We start from the raw sequence: 15,418 nt of genomic DNA on the forward strand, positions 1-15,418 counted from the left end.
GCTGTGTGTGTGCCAGCTACCACATCGTACTCAGAGCAATGTTTCAGAGTGGCATATTTAAGCACACAAAAAAGATATTTTTATCTCAGAGAATATTCTTTATGTGCTGGTCACAATTTGTAGCTTGAACAAGCCTGCTGAATCCCACTCTTCCCACAGATTTATTAGTCTATGCTCATATCCTGAGCAGCAGTGATCCCCTACCCACAGGGATGTGTAACTCAGCACAGTATGAGAGCAACTCTGGTATGACCTGGTGGTAGGGCTTACCCATCTGTTGGCACATGCGGACAGCCTGCTCCTGGACCTAGACCAGTGAGGCAGCATGTAAGACCCTTGGAATATCAAGGATCACCTGCTACAAGCTCAGGAGTGTTGCATCCCAACTAGAACGAAGTGCAGCAGGAGGGCCAGGAGACCTCCTTGGATGGATAAGGAGCTCCTGAGGAAAACTCAAATGAAAAAAGAGGCTTATAATAAGTGGAAGCAAGGACAGGTGGCATGGGAAGAGTACAGGGATGTTGTCCGGGAAGCTAGGGACCAGGTTAGGAAAGCTAAGGCCCGGTTAGAATTAAACTTGGCTAGGGATGTTAAGGATAACAGGAAGGGATTCTACAGGTACATAGCAAATAAAAAACAGACTAGGGAGAATGTAGGCCCCCAGGAAGCTCTCAGGAGAACTGGCTACACAGGATTTGGAGAAGGCTGAGGTTCTGAATGACTTCTTTGCCTCGGTCTTCGCTGGCAAAGGCTCTGACCAAACCACCCAAGTCTTGAAAGGCAGATGCAGGGACTGTGAGAATGAAGACCTTGTGCCCACTGTAGGAGAGGATCTGGTTCGAGACCATCTTAAAAACCTGAACGTGCACAAGTCCATAGGACCTGATGAGATCCATCCATGGGTCCTGAAGGAGCTGGCAAATGAAGTTGTGAAGCCGCTGGCCATCATAGTTGAGAAATCATGGCAGTCAGGTGAAGTTCCCGATGACTGGAAAAAGGGAAATGTAACCCCCATTTTCAAGAAAGGAAAATGGATGGCCTGGGGAATTACAGACCAGTCAGTCTCACCTCTGTGCCTGGCAAAACCTTGGAGCAGATTCTCCTGGAAGGCATGCTAAGGCACATGAAAATCAACAAGGTGCTTGGTGACAGCCAGCATGGCTTCACTAAGGGGAAATCCTGCCTGACCAATTTGGTGGCCTTCTATGATGGGGCTACAGAACCGATGGACAGGGGTAGAACAGTTGATGTCATCTACCTGGACTTGTGTAAAGCGTTTGACACTGTCCCACACGACATCCTTGTCTCTAAATTGGAGAGACATCAATTTGATGGATGGACCACTCGGTGGATAAAGAACTGTCTGGATGGCCGCACACAAAGAGTTGTGGTCAATGGCTCAATGTCCGGCTGGAGACCAGTAACGAGTGCTGTCCCTCAGGGATCGGTGTTGGGACCGGTCTTGTTCAACATCTTTGTCGCTGACATGGACAGTGGGATTGAGTGCGCCCTCAGCAAGTTTGCCGATGACACCAAGCTGTGTGGTTCAGTTGATACCCTGGAGGGAAGGAATGCCATCCAGAGGGACCTCGACACGCTTGTGAGGTGGGCTGATGCCAACCTCATGAAGTTTAACCATGACAAGTGCAAGGTCCGACTCCTGGGTCGGAGCAATCCCAGGCACAGCTACAGGTTGGGCAGAGAAGAGATTCAGAGCAGCCCTATGGAGAAGGACTTGGGGGTGTTGGTCGATGAGAAAATGAACATGAGCCGGCTTCAGTGTGCACTTGCAGCCCACAAAGCCAACCGTATCCTGGGCTGTATCAAAAGGAGAGTGACCAGCAGGCCGAAGGAGGTGATCCTGCCCCTCTACTCTGCTCTTGTGAGACCTCACCTGGAGTATTGTGTGCAGTTCTGGTGTCCTCAACATAAAGAGGACATGGAACTGTTGGGACAAGTCCAGAGAAGGGCCACGAGGATGATCAGGGGACTGGAGCACCTCCCGCATGAAGACAGGCTGAGGAAGTTGGGGCTGTTCAGCCTGGAGAAGAGAAGGCTGCGTGGAGACCTCATAGCAGCCTTCCAGTATCTGAAGGGGGCCTGTAAGGATGCTGGAAAGGGACTCTTCATTAGGGACTGTAGTGACAGGACAAGGGGTAACAGGTTAAAACTTAAACAGGGGAAGTTTAGAATGGATATATGGAAGAAGTTCTTTCCTGTTAGGGTGGTGAGGCACTGGAATAGGTTGCCCAGGGAGGTTGTGAATGCTCCATCCCTGGCAGTGTTCAAGGCCAGGTTGGACGAGGCCTTGGGTGACATGGTTTAGTGTGAGGTGTCCCTGCCCATGGTAGAGGGGTTGAATCTTGATGATCTTAAGGTCCTTTCCAATCCTAACTATTCTATGATTTTACTGTCATGCCGCTGGCTGGCTGTATGACAGCAGCATGTCCCTTGCATTCCTTGCTTGCTGGGCCTCTCCACAGTGACTTCTTACCTCTGTGAAGAGCAGAAACCTGCAGTAAGGGTGGACCCAGCCCTATGGTGGGGCATCTAGGGCAGGGAGAAAAGGCAGTGTGGGGAGCACCAACACACTGGCTGTGTAGATAAATGGGAATCTCATGTCCTCTCCCTCCCCATCATCCTGTTGTTATTGTCAGAATAGAAGCAGTACATTAAGCTGTTTCTGGTTCAGTGGAGGGCCATTTGCTATCCAAAGGCAGACTGTATTTGGATTTTCTTTCAAATGCCTCATTAACTCTCTCCTGATTTACTGTGTGCACGATTATCCTGACATTCCTTTACATCATGCATCTTTCTTCTTAGGGGAGAGGCAAAAACAGTGACCCAGAGCAGTAGATAAGTAACTGTGTGACTCAGCAGGCTAAGGTGCCCAGCACAGATGACACGTGCATTATATGGCTGTGGTGATGCTGCTGCAATGTGGCTCGATAAGCCATGGACAGCAGGCTTATCGGTTTTCACCTTCTCCCTTGTGCCTTGTAGACTGCTCTGTCTGTACTGCTCCCAGAATTTATCACTGCACCATTTTCCTGGAGAAAAACAGGGCTTTGCTGTGACTCCAAAATGGCTGGGTCCTTTTTAGCAGGATGCCAGTGTGCACTCTGCTTTCTTGGGGAAATGGTGGTGTTCTCAGTCATGCTCAGACCCCATGATGCCTCTGTGTGTGTTCTGTAGTTGAAGACATTCAAAGCAGACTCTGATATGATAAACCTGTGGCTGTCAGGTAGTCACTCCTGTTGTAGGGCCCCACAGGACTTGCTTACAAATGCAGCAGTACAAGGGGTCCCAAGTGTTCCTTACTGCACCATGGCTAAGGTGTGAATGGTTGAGAATGGCATCAGGCACAATCATCCCTGTGTTCAAGAGCCCCCTCACAGCCTCAAGCCGTGCGGGGTTTTGTTTTGGTTTTGTAATTGTTGGGGGTTCTTTCTTTCCTAGAGTAGGCCCCTATGTGATATGCAGTTAATAACCATTGTCCCTCAGTATAATAAAACTCTCCAGGAGACTCATTTTAAGAAGCTTAAGTGCTAAGTTTAACCACCTTAAAGACTTAGGGCTGTATCCATCTTAGATGTGTTCTGTAGTCTCGGAACACTTTCTGCTCGAAAGTATGTTTCTGAGCATTGATGCTCAAGGTTTCATGCCAAGGCTTTCCAGACTGGCAGCACAAGAGCATCCCCCACCCACAGTGTACCGCTGAGCCTTGTTTGCTGGCTGAGGCAAAGCCACCAGTAAGAAATTCCAGAACATCAAACTCATGTTCTTTATGGCAGTAAATGTACTGTGTCCAGGTGGTTCTGAGTAAATGCTACTGAGAGCAAGATCAGTTGAAGAACCTGCCAGGCTAACAGCAACTCCAGTTCATGTGCTCATGGGGAGTAACCAGTTCTCAGCACTTGTTTGGCTCAGCAGCAGAGTTGCAGCCACACTGTTGGACTGTGCTGCTTTTGTGGAGGGAGCTGACAGTTTGACTTGTTCTGCCCACAGCTCATCAGTGATGGCAGTGTGGTGTATGCAGAAGCCCTCTGGGACCATGTCACGATGGATGACCAAGAGTTGGGATTCAAGGCCGGCGATGTCATTGAAGTAATGGATGCTACCAACAAGGAGTGGTGGTGGGGGAGGATTCTGGACAGCGAAGGCTGGTTTCCAGCCAGCTTTGTACGGGTAAGAGCTTCATGTTTCTTATGCCTTTCCATTAGCACCAAGTGTTTGTTCTTTTTCTCCAGGTTTAGTGTTTCTATAGTGACTCCTCAGCACTTTCCCTGCTAGAGATAGTTAGTTTAACATGTCTTGTTACTATTCCTCTACACATGGCTGTGGTACGCTGCACCCTCCCTCCTGAGCTGCCACCAGTGTGGACACGTCCCTCTTTACATGAGCAAATCAGGTGGCTCATTTCCTGCCTCTGGAGTTGCTGTGCATGGTGCTTTGCAGCCTGAGCTCCTGCTTACCCGTATGCGTATTGGCTAGTTTGTGCCCAAACACACAGCATTCCCTACAGGAGCAGCCAACAGATACTCTTCTAGAGGAATTCCAGATGCAGTTGGCAGAGGTCTTCATTTTAGTGTCCCCTTCGGAGAGTATGGATGACCATGGAACCAAATTTAGCTTCCTCCATCTGTGCTGGGTCCAGTGCAATGCCAAGCCCCAAAGTATATAACTACCTGACTCACACATGAACCTTCTCTTAGCCGTGGGGTTTTACAAACATCAGGCTGCTGGCTGATATTCCAGGCATTCAAAAATGGAGGAGAAACCCACAGAAAATGCCTTGGAGGTCATGTGGAAGAACTGATCAGGGGAGATAGGATATGGCTTGTGGGCCAAGGCTTTCCCTCAGAGCCAGCTACAAAGACCATGTAGAAATAGCTATGTAGAAAAAGGCCAGACAGTCCCAGCTCTATACTGCAGAGGTTGGATTAATTCCCACAGGGCATTCTGAGAGACAGTGGGAATTCTCTGTGCAAGTGGAGGGTAAAACTGCTGTGCACTCGTGTGCTACAGGGAAAGAGGCTTTTTTTTTCTTTCTTTGGGCGAGGGCTGTTTTCAGTGCTTTCACCACTTCAGGACAGGCTCCTCAATACTGCAAGGGTAATTGGGTGCCTGAGGGTAGAGATTGTCAGCCCTTTAGCTCTTTATCTGGGTCACTTCAGATTACAAGTGACCCCAAAGCAGGTGAAGGATGAAAGGAGGTGACCTGAGGTGAGCTGATGTCTGTAGCAAAAGTCCTTGGAGAAGTGGGGCAGACAGTGCTATAAAAGTTTGGAAATGCTTTCTTACAGATTGCAGGAGACAGGCTCAGCTGGGTGACTACTGCACACGGTGGGTGTTTTTACAAGGTTGCCAGGACCAAATGCTCCACACTGGTGAGGACAGAGCTGCTTTTTTCACAGTGAAAACATAGGCCTCTTTTCCTTTCCCATTACTGATAAGTCAGACTGTTGTGCTGGCAAAAAACCCTGATGGTACTTCAGACTAGCACAAGCCATTAGGGATACGCAGGACCACAAGCATGTGAGTGAAAATTTATTGCTAATCATCCCTGGGTCTCCAGCTTCCTGCTGGGAAGCTTGCTGTGCTTGAGGACTCAGCTACATTTGTGGGTCTCTCGCTCCACACAAGTTTCAGGCCAAGGTCCAAGTTTAAGATTGGCCAATGTTCAGCTCACAGTGAAGGAAAACCAGGATTGCACACCTTGAGGGCTTCACCTGCTGTAAACAGTAAATGTCATCTATGCCTATGTTGACAAGGCATGGATGTGCACTACTTTTTATATGTAGCTATATCTGTAAGTGGTAAGTAATCCTGCCTAGGAGAAATTGCATTAGAAATGTAAGGCAATTCTATGTCATTATACTACAAATGCCTATAGTCGTGCATGTTCCTACTTCAGTGTTTTCATTTCTCTGTGCTGGGATTGATCATCAGAGTTGTGTACAAAATATCCCCATGGGCACTCTGAGAGCTACAGCACTGCGACATAAAAGAAAGCTCCTTAAGTGAAATGTACCAGTGATTGCCTGCTATTAACTAAGGTACTTTGCTGCTGTTGACAACACACTGTGTAGGACAGCGTCTCTCAAATGGTGGTGGTTTTCTCTGTTCATGCTATGCTGCCATCTGATGGGCACTGAACCACGAGTTTCACACACAGCCCTGGAATGTAATGCAGTTCCTTACCACATTCATGCCCGCTGGCATCTGTATCTGCTTTTTATTAACAGTAAATTCCCTTAAAATAATATCAGGGCACTTGATACTGAGAGGCCATCTGGTCTTTCTAGTGTGAGAACAGTAAACCTACATTAAAAGCAGCTATTTGCTGGTTTCCCCCGTCCTTCCCTAAGCACCCTCTCCCAAGCACCTAAGCAGATTTCACTTGATAAACCATTTTTGTCTTGATTTTTCTATGTATTCTCCTGGAGGACTCCATATTATTCCTGTGACTTCTGTGCACAAGAGATGCCTGCTTAAAACCACTGGTATCACACCAGTCTGAGAGGCTGTCACGTAGCTTGAAAGTACCCTCCCAAAACTGACTGTCTGGCCTTAGCTTCCCCAAGGGTAAAATATGTTTACAGGTAATGGGCACGTAGCAGCTCTCTTCAGTCCTCATCCTAGCTCAGTCTGTGTATGCCATTCAGTCAACTGTCCTGAACTACTTCTTGGAGGAGTTGTATTTAGCAGTGCAAACAGTGAACGTGTTCTGTGTCCGCACAGCTGCGAGTCAACCAGGATGAACCTATGGAAGATTATCCCCTGAAGGTAGAGGGTGGCAAAGAGGACGACTCCAGCAGTGGCGCCCGCCGCTTTGGGATGGGGCAGACCACCAAAGACCAGATGAGGACCAACGTCATCAATGAGATTATAAGCACAGAGAGAGACTACATCAAGCATCTGAAGGACATTTGTGAGGTAACGGAATAAAGGGGGAAGTGAATGTAAGAATTCATTTGAAGGACAGCAGAGTTATGTCCCATTATTGCCCAGAGAGTGATCCTAAGCAGTTAAGTAACTCTCCTGAGACTGTATTTCCATCAGAGCCTGCTCTGGTAAATGGTGCTGCATGCTCAGAAAACAGAAGCCAATTCATTACTGCAGTTGCACAAACGGCCTCTGTATTTGGAGCACCCACTTGAGCTCTGATTAAGTGGAATTAATTGAATTTCCTAAGCCAGAGTAAATGTCTAGTGTTGCTGTCCTCCTTAATGTATGTTCTGAGGTAATATAAGCAGCAATTCTCGCCTTCAGGCAAGTCACGCTCAGATCAAAACAAGCGGGGATGTTCAGCCCATTAGGTCTTTCACTTGCGAATATGCTGAATATTGCAACACCTCTTCTAGAAGAGATATGTTGTCATGTGCTTGGGGTGCATGAAGGTAACTGATCCGAGTTTTGCAGGAACATAGTTCTTCACTCAAGTGACAGACCTGTAGAGCCTTTCAGGAGAGCCAGCTGGGGTGAAGCAGCACACACTTACCAAGCAAGCCCTTCCTCCTGCAGCGTCCCCCAGCGTCCTTTGTTCGCTCCTCCTCCCCTGAGTCAGCAGCCAGGCATTTTCTAACACAGGCATCCCAACCAGATCTGCAACTGGATTTAACTGATCTAAATCTATCAGTGGAGCAGTGCTCGGGTCAGAACACCCCATAGCCTGCAGGCAGATAAAGGTGGATTTAACAGGAGAGAGCAGCTCTGGGACTCAGCTTCGAGTGTGGGTTACAGTATTGTTAAAGGCAGTGATGTAACTGCGGCTTGGTTTCTATTTCTACCATGAGTTGGGTGATACTGGAGGAAATCATAGCTAAAACACGGATACACCTATGCAGGAAGTGGGTGCAGGAATCTGGTGTACTCCTTAGGGGTTTCTGTTGATAGCCACAGAGCAAATGCTCAGGAAGCTTTCCAATGTGGTTTCCTCCTAGGGTTACATTAAGCAGTGCCGCAAAAGAGCAGACATGTTTACGGAAGAACAGTTGAAGACAATCTTTGGGAATATCGAGGACATCTACAGGTGCCAGAAGAAGTTTGTTAAAGCACTAGAGAAGAAATTCAACAAAGACCACCCACACTTGAGTGAGGTTGGCTCATGCTTCTTGGAATATGTAAGTAAACCTGACTTCGTGGGAAAAGGGGAAGCTGAGCATGGGTTAAGCCAAAGGATTTAGAAACTGACCTGAGAACTGATGTTCTGTTTAAAAAAACCCCACCCAAATTAAATGCCACCACCCTGCCCCATACAGCCCCTGCAGTGAAACATCCTCTAGCTCTCGTGGCTGTGGAAAGAACGTTTTCTGAGCAGCTCAGCTTCTGAGCACTGTGCTCCCTGCCAGACATCAGGCAAAAATGTAGAAAGATTCCACAATACAGAGCTGGACCTCAGTTGACAGCTGTGGCTTTTTCAGGTCATTAAAAACATTGAGCTAAGCACAGGCCAGAAGACATGCAATGGTCTCGGTTGCTCCAGGAAGCTGCACATGCTGTAACTTGGAATGTTCCCTGCCCATCCCCAACTTTAGGTCTCTGGGCTTCAAAGCCTGGGGAGGATACAAATTACCAAAGAGCCCCATGTGATACAGGATCTGCTACCACGGTAAAGAAGAGGGACAGTAACTCCTTTTGTTTCCCTTGCAGCAAACAGAGTTTCAGATATACTCTGAATACTGCAACAACCACCCCAATGCCTGCATGGAGCTGTCCCGCCTCACCAAAGTCAACAAGTATGTCTACTTCTTCGAAGCCTGCCGCCTGCTGCAGAAGATGATCGACATCTCTCTGGATGGGTTCCTGCTGACTCCTGTGCAAAAGATCTGTAAATATCCACTGCAACTGGCGGAGCTGCTCAAGTACACCAACCCCCAGCACAGGTAGTTCGGCAGCAGATTTCTTGTTGGTTTCTTTTAGGTTATTGGAAGACTGGTAAAAGATTTCCCTGGACCTTCTCTTCTGCGGTCTTAACAACCCCAGCTCTCTCAGCTTGTCTCCAGAGCAGAGGTACTCCAGCACCTCTTAGCAGAAAGCTCCTTAATGCAGTACACAGATGTGTTTGCACGATGTGTGTATTGTATTCTCACAGATGTTGTGAACTGTGCTACTGTGCAGAAGGCTCCTTCCCATGGCTCTGAACTGAGCTGGAATAGCTCCTACTTAAAGCGAGTTATTGCTGACCCTGCCTTACCTGTGTGTGACGGAATTGGTCCCTGTATGGGACAGAGGCATTACGAATATATTGTATTATGCTGTGGAAAGCCATGAGGCTTGGAACTTTGTTCCAGGAACTTCTATGTACACCTCTGTGGCTGAATTTGATTGCTTACCCCCTTCTCTTCCACAAATTGGGCCTGGATTTGTTACAAGGCTATCATCTGTGCCTCAGAACCAGTCTGCATCTGCACACAGCAACACATGCCTCCAACTTCCAGTATAGAACAGCTGGGATAGGACTGCAAGTGGGACTCATGTTTTCTGCTCTTCAGCCTTAGGCCGTACTAGTGTGCCCTGCTTTGGTGTACTGGCACAATAAACGTGTGTCATTTTATCATGTCTAACAAACACCTCTGCCTTACCCTAGGGATTTTAAAGATGTTGAAGCTGCCTTAAATGCCATGAAGAACGTTGCTCGGCTCATCAACGAGAGAAAGCGGCGGCTGGAGAACATTGACAAGATTGCGCAGTGGCAGAGTTCCATAGAGGACTGGGAGGTACGAGATTTCCTTCCCCCATGAATTCAGTGTTCACTGTTTGTGGGGTGTGGATCTGTATTCATTTAACCAGATGTGATGTTCTAATACACCTGCAGCCAACTGAACAGGCCCAGCACATAACCCGGCCAGACCAGCTGCTCCCTGGGAATTTTGCTTCCCCATTTCCCTTGCAGAATAAAATAACTGTGTAGGTTAATGAAATCCTATTATTCTCCTCTTGCCCCCCATTTTATCTTGAATGATTTCACACTCTCAAAACAAGCAAAATTACCCCTTAATGCCTAGTAAGTCACCCTATTTTTGCACAGAGACAGGCTCTGATAGAGTGACAAAGGAAGCCACGGGTCCCTGGAGACTCATTGGAAAAAAAATGCTAAATTAAAGAAATAAACCTGCTGATTTCCTAAACCCTAGGCTCAGTAAAACCAGACTTCCTCCCCAGGGATGGCAGGTTAAATCTTCAGCTCTCTGCTTATGTGCCTCCTTTAACAGTGGGGATGTATCAGCTGCCCTGAGCAGACTCCCTGGAAAAGGATATTTTTTTCATTTAACACACTACTTTCTCAGCCAGTTCAGTTCCTGTTCCCTGGGTCCACAGTATCTCCTGATGTGACAGGGACTGTCCTCCAGCACAGAGGCTCCTTCTCATCCCCAGAAGAGTTGTGTCAGCAGGAACTGGGTCCCACCGGCCACACTGGTTCTCCTATGACACCAAGGACTTCTCCCCTGTGCTCAGGTGGCTGAGCCCAACCTGTTCTTTGTGCTGTTCTCAGGGTGAAGATGTCCTAGTCAGGAGCTCAGAACTCATCTATTCTGGAGAATTAACCAAACTCTCCCACCCGCAAGCCAAGAGCCAACAGAGAATGTTCTTCCTGTTCGATCACCAGCTCGTCTGCTGCAAGAAGGTAACCCCACCCACCAGGCCCAAATGATGTCTATTACAGTGCTAAAGAACTTGACTGAGCCTCCCTCTCTAACCCTTTTTTTCCCTAACAGTCACTGGCATTACATGTGCTTCTGGCACAAAGTGCATTCGCTGCAGTCTCTGCACAGCCTTGGTGTGTTCTGTGCACCTGACCACAGCAATAAGCCACAGGAACTCCTGGCCTAATTCTTAGAGCAAGAGAGGGAGCATTGCACTGCTTGTAGGGTTAACGGCTGGGTTTGTTTTATAAAACTCAAGTATGGGCAATGCCACCAATTTTACTTCTGTCACCCTATTTATTGGGAAAATAATGAAATAAAAAAAAGTGAAAGGCATCTCCCATTGGAATTTCAAAACTGAACATGTCTGGTGGTGGTTCTGCATGCTGCAGAGCATACAGGTTCCTCCAGGTAATTTAGGCATGAGACCCTCACTGCTTCAGCACTGCTGGCAAATTTACTTTCCATTGCCAACACATAACCCAAAAGCTAAGCAGGACTTTTTTCATTCCTTCTTTCTCTCTTTCTCTTCCCTTCCCTTTAAATCTCTTCTCCTCTTGAAATCTCTTAAAATCTTTTCTAATCTCTTAAAATCTCTTCAAAAATCTCTTCTCTTCTTAAAAAACCTATTCTCTTAATCTTTTCTGCTCTCTTAATCTCTTCAAATCTCTTCAAATCTCTTTTCTTCAACTCTCATCTCTTAAAAATATCTTCAAATAGCTTAAAATCTCTCAATTCTCTTAAAATTTCTTATCTATCTTCAAATAGCTTAAAATGTTTTCAAATCTCTCTTAAGATCTCTTCAAATCTCCTCTAATATCTTTTCTCTTCAAATCTCTTAAATTCTCTTTACTTCAAACCTCTCCAAATATCTTAAAAATCCCTTCTCTTTAAATCTTTAAAAAAAAAAAATCTCTTTAAGAGAATCGTTGCCAGGATATTTTTCAGATTTTAAAATATCTCTTTTCTTAAAAACCTCTTCTCCTTTTCTCTTTTTTTTCTCTCCTCTCCCCTTCTCTTAGAAGTCTCTTTTCAAATCTTCTATTCTCTTAAATTCTTTTGTCTTAAAATCTCCTCTGTGCTCTTTTCTCTTCCCTTTTTTCCTCTCCTCTTTTCTTTTCCTCTTTTCTTTTCTTCTCTCCTATTTTAACTGTAGGATTCAAATACGATTTCCTGACATGGGCTTAAGGAGGATTGGGATCATGTATAACAATCAAAGCTTACGTCCTTCTCATTCAGAGCTCTGCAGGGCAGCTGGTAGCTCACAACAGAAGATGCCAGCCTATCCTGACCATAAAAAGAAATGGTGAGATTCCCCTCACTGCCAGCAGTGCCAGCAGGAGCTCAGCACTCTGCAATTCCACACTCAATTCCATTTTATTCTTACAATTTATTTACAATTTTATTTAACAATCATTTTATTCTTACAGGACTGCCAAGATTAAATACTGCATTATATCAAAGAAAAAGTTTAATGTTTAATGAAGGGACAGGACAGTAAACAATAACATCTATATTAGTGTCTGTGATCTCTCTTACAGGACCTCCTGCGCCGGGACATCTTGTATTACAAGAGCCGGATCAACATGGATGACATGGAAATACTGGATGTAGAAGATGGGAAGGACAAGGACTTCAATATCAGCGTGAAAAATGCATTTAAGTTGCACTGCCATGACACTGAGGAAGTCCACTTGTTCTGTGCAAAGAAGCCGGAGCAGAAACAGCGCTGGCTGAAGGCATTTGAAAATGAAAGGAGACAGGTTCAGCTGGACCAGGAGACAGGTATGGCAAAACACTGCTGTGACACACTGGGGGTTTGTTCCTTTGATTTTTCCTTCCTTTTTTAACCCCCAGCCAGTGCACAGGAGTGAAACTGGGGAAGCCAGTGCCTGCTCCTGTCCAGCTCCAGGCTGCTGAACTGCACATTCAGAATCAATCTCTGCAATTGAAACAAAAGAAAAATGCAAACCCCCATGAGCAGACAGTGCAGTAAGGCCTCAGGGAAGGGGATGTGTCTTTCATGAGTTCAGGGCTGACAAAATGGTCAGTACATCACACAGCTTCCATTATTTTGCAGTACAGTTTAAGTGCCCAGCTTTACCATATCTATACAAAGCTTGTTCAGTCAAAGGTTCTCACAGTTGTGTCCAAATCCTGCTTAATTCAGACTTGTGTGATCTAATGAGATCTGAACCACAATTGCTCTGGACTGGCTTCTTCACCCAGCAAAGCATGGGGGCAAGTGCAGGGATTAACCCTTGCATGAAAGGGAGGGAAAGGTGTGCAGGGGGAAGCAGTGTGTTCCGCTTCCACCTTTAGGACTTTTAGTTTGTGACCTCCCCAGCCCAGGCATTTTCCTACCCCCGTACACTCCCCTGACTTAACGTGCCAGTATCTTCCCGTGAGATACAAAATGAGGAGCCGCTGCTACTGACAAACTCTTTTATCTTCAAGGTTTTTCGATCACAGAGGTGCAGAAAAAGCAAGCCATGCTGAATGCCAGCAAGCAGCACCATACTGGGAAGCCCAAGGGTGAGTCACACCTGAAGACAGACATGCTGCTAGAACCAGGGCAGAACCTGGTTCTAGAACCTGGATTTACAGCCTCCTTATTTATTTGACTAAACTCCACAATAAGTAAGTAAGTCAAAAGTAAGATATGGCTGCAAACCCGACCAGTCTAACAGAGGAAAGCCCCAAGGGCAAAGCAGTAGAAGAGACTCCACAGGCCTGCCCTGTGCACAACAGGCAAGGTAGACTCTGATCATTACAACTCGAAACCACCTTTCAGTTATGCTTCACATTTCTGGGGCTTACATAGCATCAAAAAAAGCAGTGCTGAAACCAAAGATAATGCCAAGACAAACCAACTTATTCCCTAACAGTAGCTCTAACAGAGAATGGGGAAGGGAGCTGTGCTCAACTAACATGCTTCCCATCTCCTTCTCTCACAGCCGTGACCAGGCCATACTATGACTTCCTGATGCGTCAGAAGCATCCCACCCTGCCCACTATGGTCCCTCAGCAGCAAGTCTTCATGCTGGCAGAGCCCAAGCGCAAGCCCTCGAACTTCTGGCAGAACATCAGCAGGCTGACGCCCTTCCGGAAATGAGGGCAGCCCGTGTTTGTGCCTGAACCCCTTCTGAGAAAGCACTTTATCCATCAGTCCTGGAAGGTGAAGCCCAGCTCCTTTCAATCCTTTGTTTACAGAGGATGGCACACACGCTCCTGCCTTCCCTATTTACGCTGCAAACCAACTGCTGCGCTGGCTCTGAGGTGAGACACTTGCACACACCTGTGCGTTGGTGCCAGTCCCATCGAGCCAGCCCTGCACAGCGCCCAAGGGGCAGACTTCCAGGAAGAGCTCATGTCCTTGTGTCAGCTGTGGCTCGAGTCATTCCCTCCTGCAGTGAACACTACTGCTGCGTGGCAGCTGTCAGAGGGGATGGCTGCCCATACACCGGCCGTCTCCATGTCTGCTGCCATGCTCAGAGTCACTGAGATGATACACTGCCCATGGAGGGATAAACCCTTCTCTCTGCCCACCCCACTCCTGATGTTTCTCTGAGACACAATCCTCCTCCCATGCACGTCTAACTCATTCAGTTAGCCTTTGGGGCACTCAGACAACAGTGAGTATTGCACTGTGACCCTTTCCTTTAGATCACCAGTGATGAACTGTATCCTACGTTAAACAGTGCCAATCAACCTGCAGCATGAGTAAAGTCCAACAATCTCTTTAGTGGGTTTGAATTTCATCAGTTAGAGACAAATGTGCCTAATTAATACCATACTCAGTTCCTTAGATTCTCATCTCTCCATTGTTTTGCTGTATTTCCTGGCCAATGAAAATGCCCATTGTTTGTAATGTCTTTATTTATGGTAAAAAATCAGAACTGTGTATTTTATAAGTAAGTCCGTAATTGTTCTGTCACTTGTTGTTAACTTGATGCCTGTTTTGTCTGTTTTACTGTTTTTAAGAAAGGTCAATATTTGCAAACCCAGCTCCCTGAAGTCAGAGTCTACAGTGCAACTCTGAATGATGACTCTGGTATGCAAACTCCCACAGACCCTCAGTTCAAGGGGTATTACTACAGGTTTTTGACACCTTTAAACAATGAAAAGCCACTTTAAAAAGACCAGGCCTACATTTGGCATTAAGAGGCTCTAAGAACCCAAGTTTCAAACTGGCCAAAAAGAATTAATTTAAACCTTGGTTAGTAAAAGGAAAGATTTGCCTTACCACAGCGAGAGTTAGAAGCCATACTGACTGAATTCCCCAGCTTAGAGACAGCCTGTGACACTGCAACGAGCAGTGTCTTCTTTCCAATATGAAGCTAGTGTGAGTGAGCACTAACTGTCTGCAGAGCTCAGAAATCCAGTGCTTGTTGATGCTGTAGCTGACCAAAGTCTGGTCATCCAGGGATCCCTGAATTTAGTAGCATGTACAAAGTCATTCTTGCACTATCTCCCCCCTCCCAGACTAGGGGCAACATTTAATTTCATAAAGAAACTTGTAAAAGTGACTCTCAGCCTGTGTTTGTGTCCAGCCTGTCTGTCTGTGTGAACCTGTGTCTCTTTTAAGTCACTGCAGTTTCTGCTCCTGCAGCTTAAAAACTTAATGCTAGAAGGTTACCCTCAAAACAGCCATCCTTTGGATGGAAGGCTGGGGAAGCAGAAGCCAGACCACTTCTCAAGGTTACTAACTGTGATTAGCAGCTCCCAAAAATTCCTGCTCTTTCCTTAAATGGACACCACATCTCAGA

At 46.5% G+C, this 15,418-nt stretch overlaps 1 protein-coding gene across 3 annotated transcripts in view; it reads left to right on the top strand.

Moving 5' to 3' along the window:
- Positions 1-14,038, top strand: part of ARHGEF4 (Rho guanine nucleotide exchange factor 4) — a 115,164-nt gene extending 101,126 nt beyond the window's left edge. For all 3 annotated transcript variants that reach the window (XM_057432981.1, XM_057432984.1, XM_057432983.1), the window contains 9 exons: positions 4,009-4,188; positions 6,745-6,939; positions 7,947-8,126; positions 8,656-8,888; positions 9,593-9,722; positions 10,499-10,630; positions 12,191-12,434; positions 13,107-13,184; positions 13,607-14,038. In XM_057432981.1, the coding sequence (XP_057288964.1) occupies positions 4,009-4,188; positions 6,745-6,939; positions 7,947-8,126; positions 8,656-8,888; positions 9,593-9,722; positions 10,499-10,630; positions 12,191-12,434; positions 13,107-13,184; positions 13,607-13,764 (1,530 nt within the window). In that variant the 3' untranslated portion in view covers positions 13,765-14,038. The remainder of the gene's footprint in view (positions 1-4,008; positions 4,189-6,744; positions 6,940-7,946; positions 8,127-8,655; positions 8,889-9,592; positions 9,723-10,498; positions 10,631-12,190; positions 12,435-13,106; positions 13,185-13,606) is intronic.
- Positions 14,039-15,418: the final 1,380 nt, after the last annotated feature.

This window comes from Pezoporus wallicus, unplaced genomic scaffold, assembly GCF_028554395.1.
Source record: "Pezoporus wallicus isolate ANWC-B61680 ecotype Strahan unplaced genomic scaffold, APGP_CSIRO_Pwel_v1 contig_15, whole genome shotgun sequence".
Taxonomy (NCBI): domain Eukaryota; kingdom Metazoa; phylum Chordata; class Aves; order Psittaciformes; family Psittacidae; genus Pezoporus; species Pezoporus wallicus.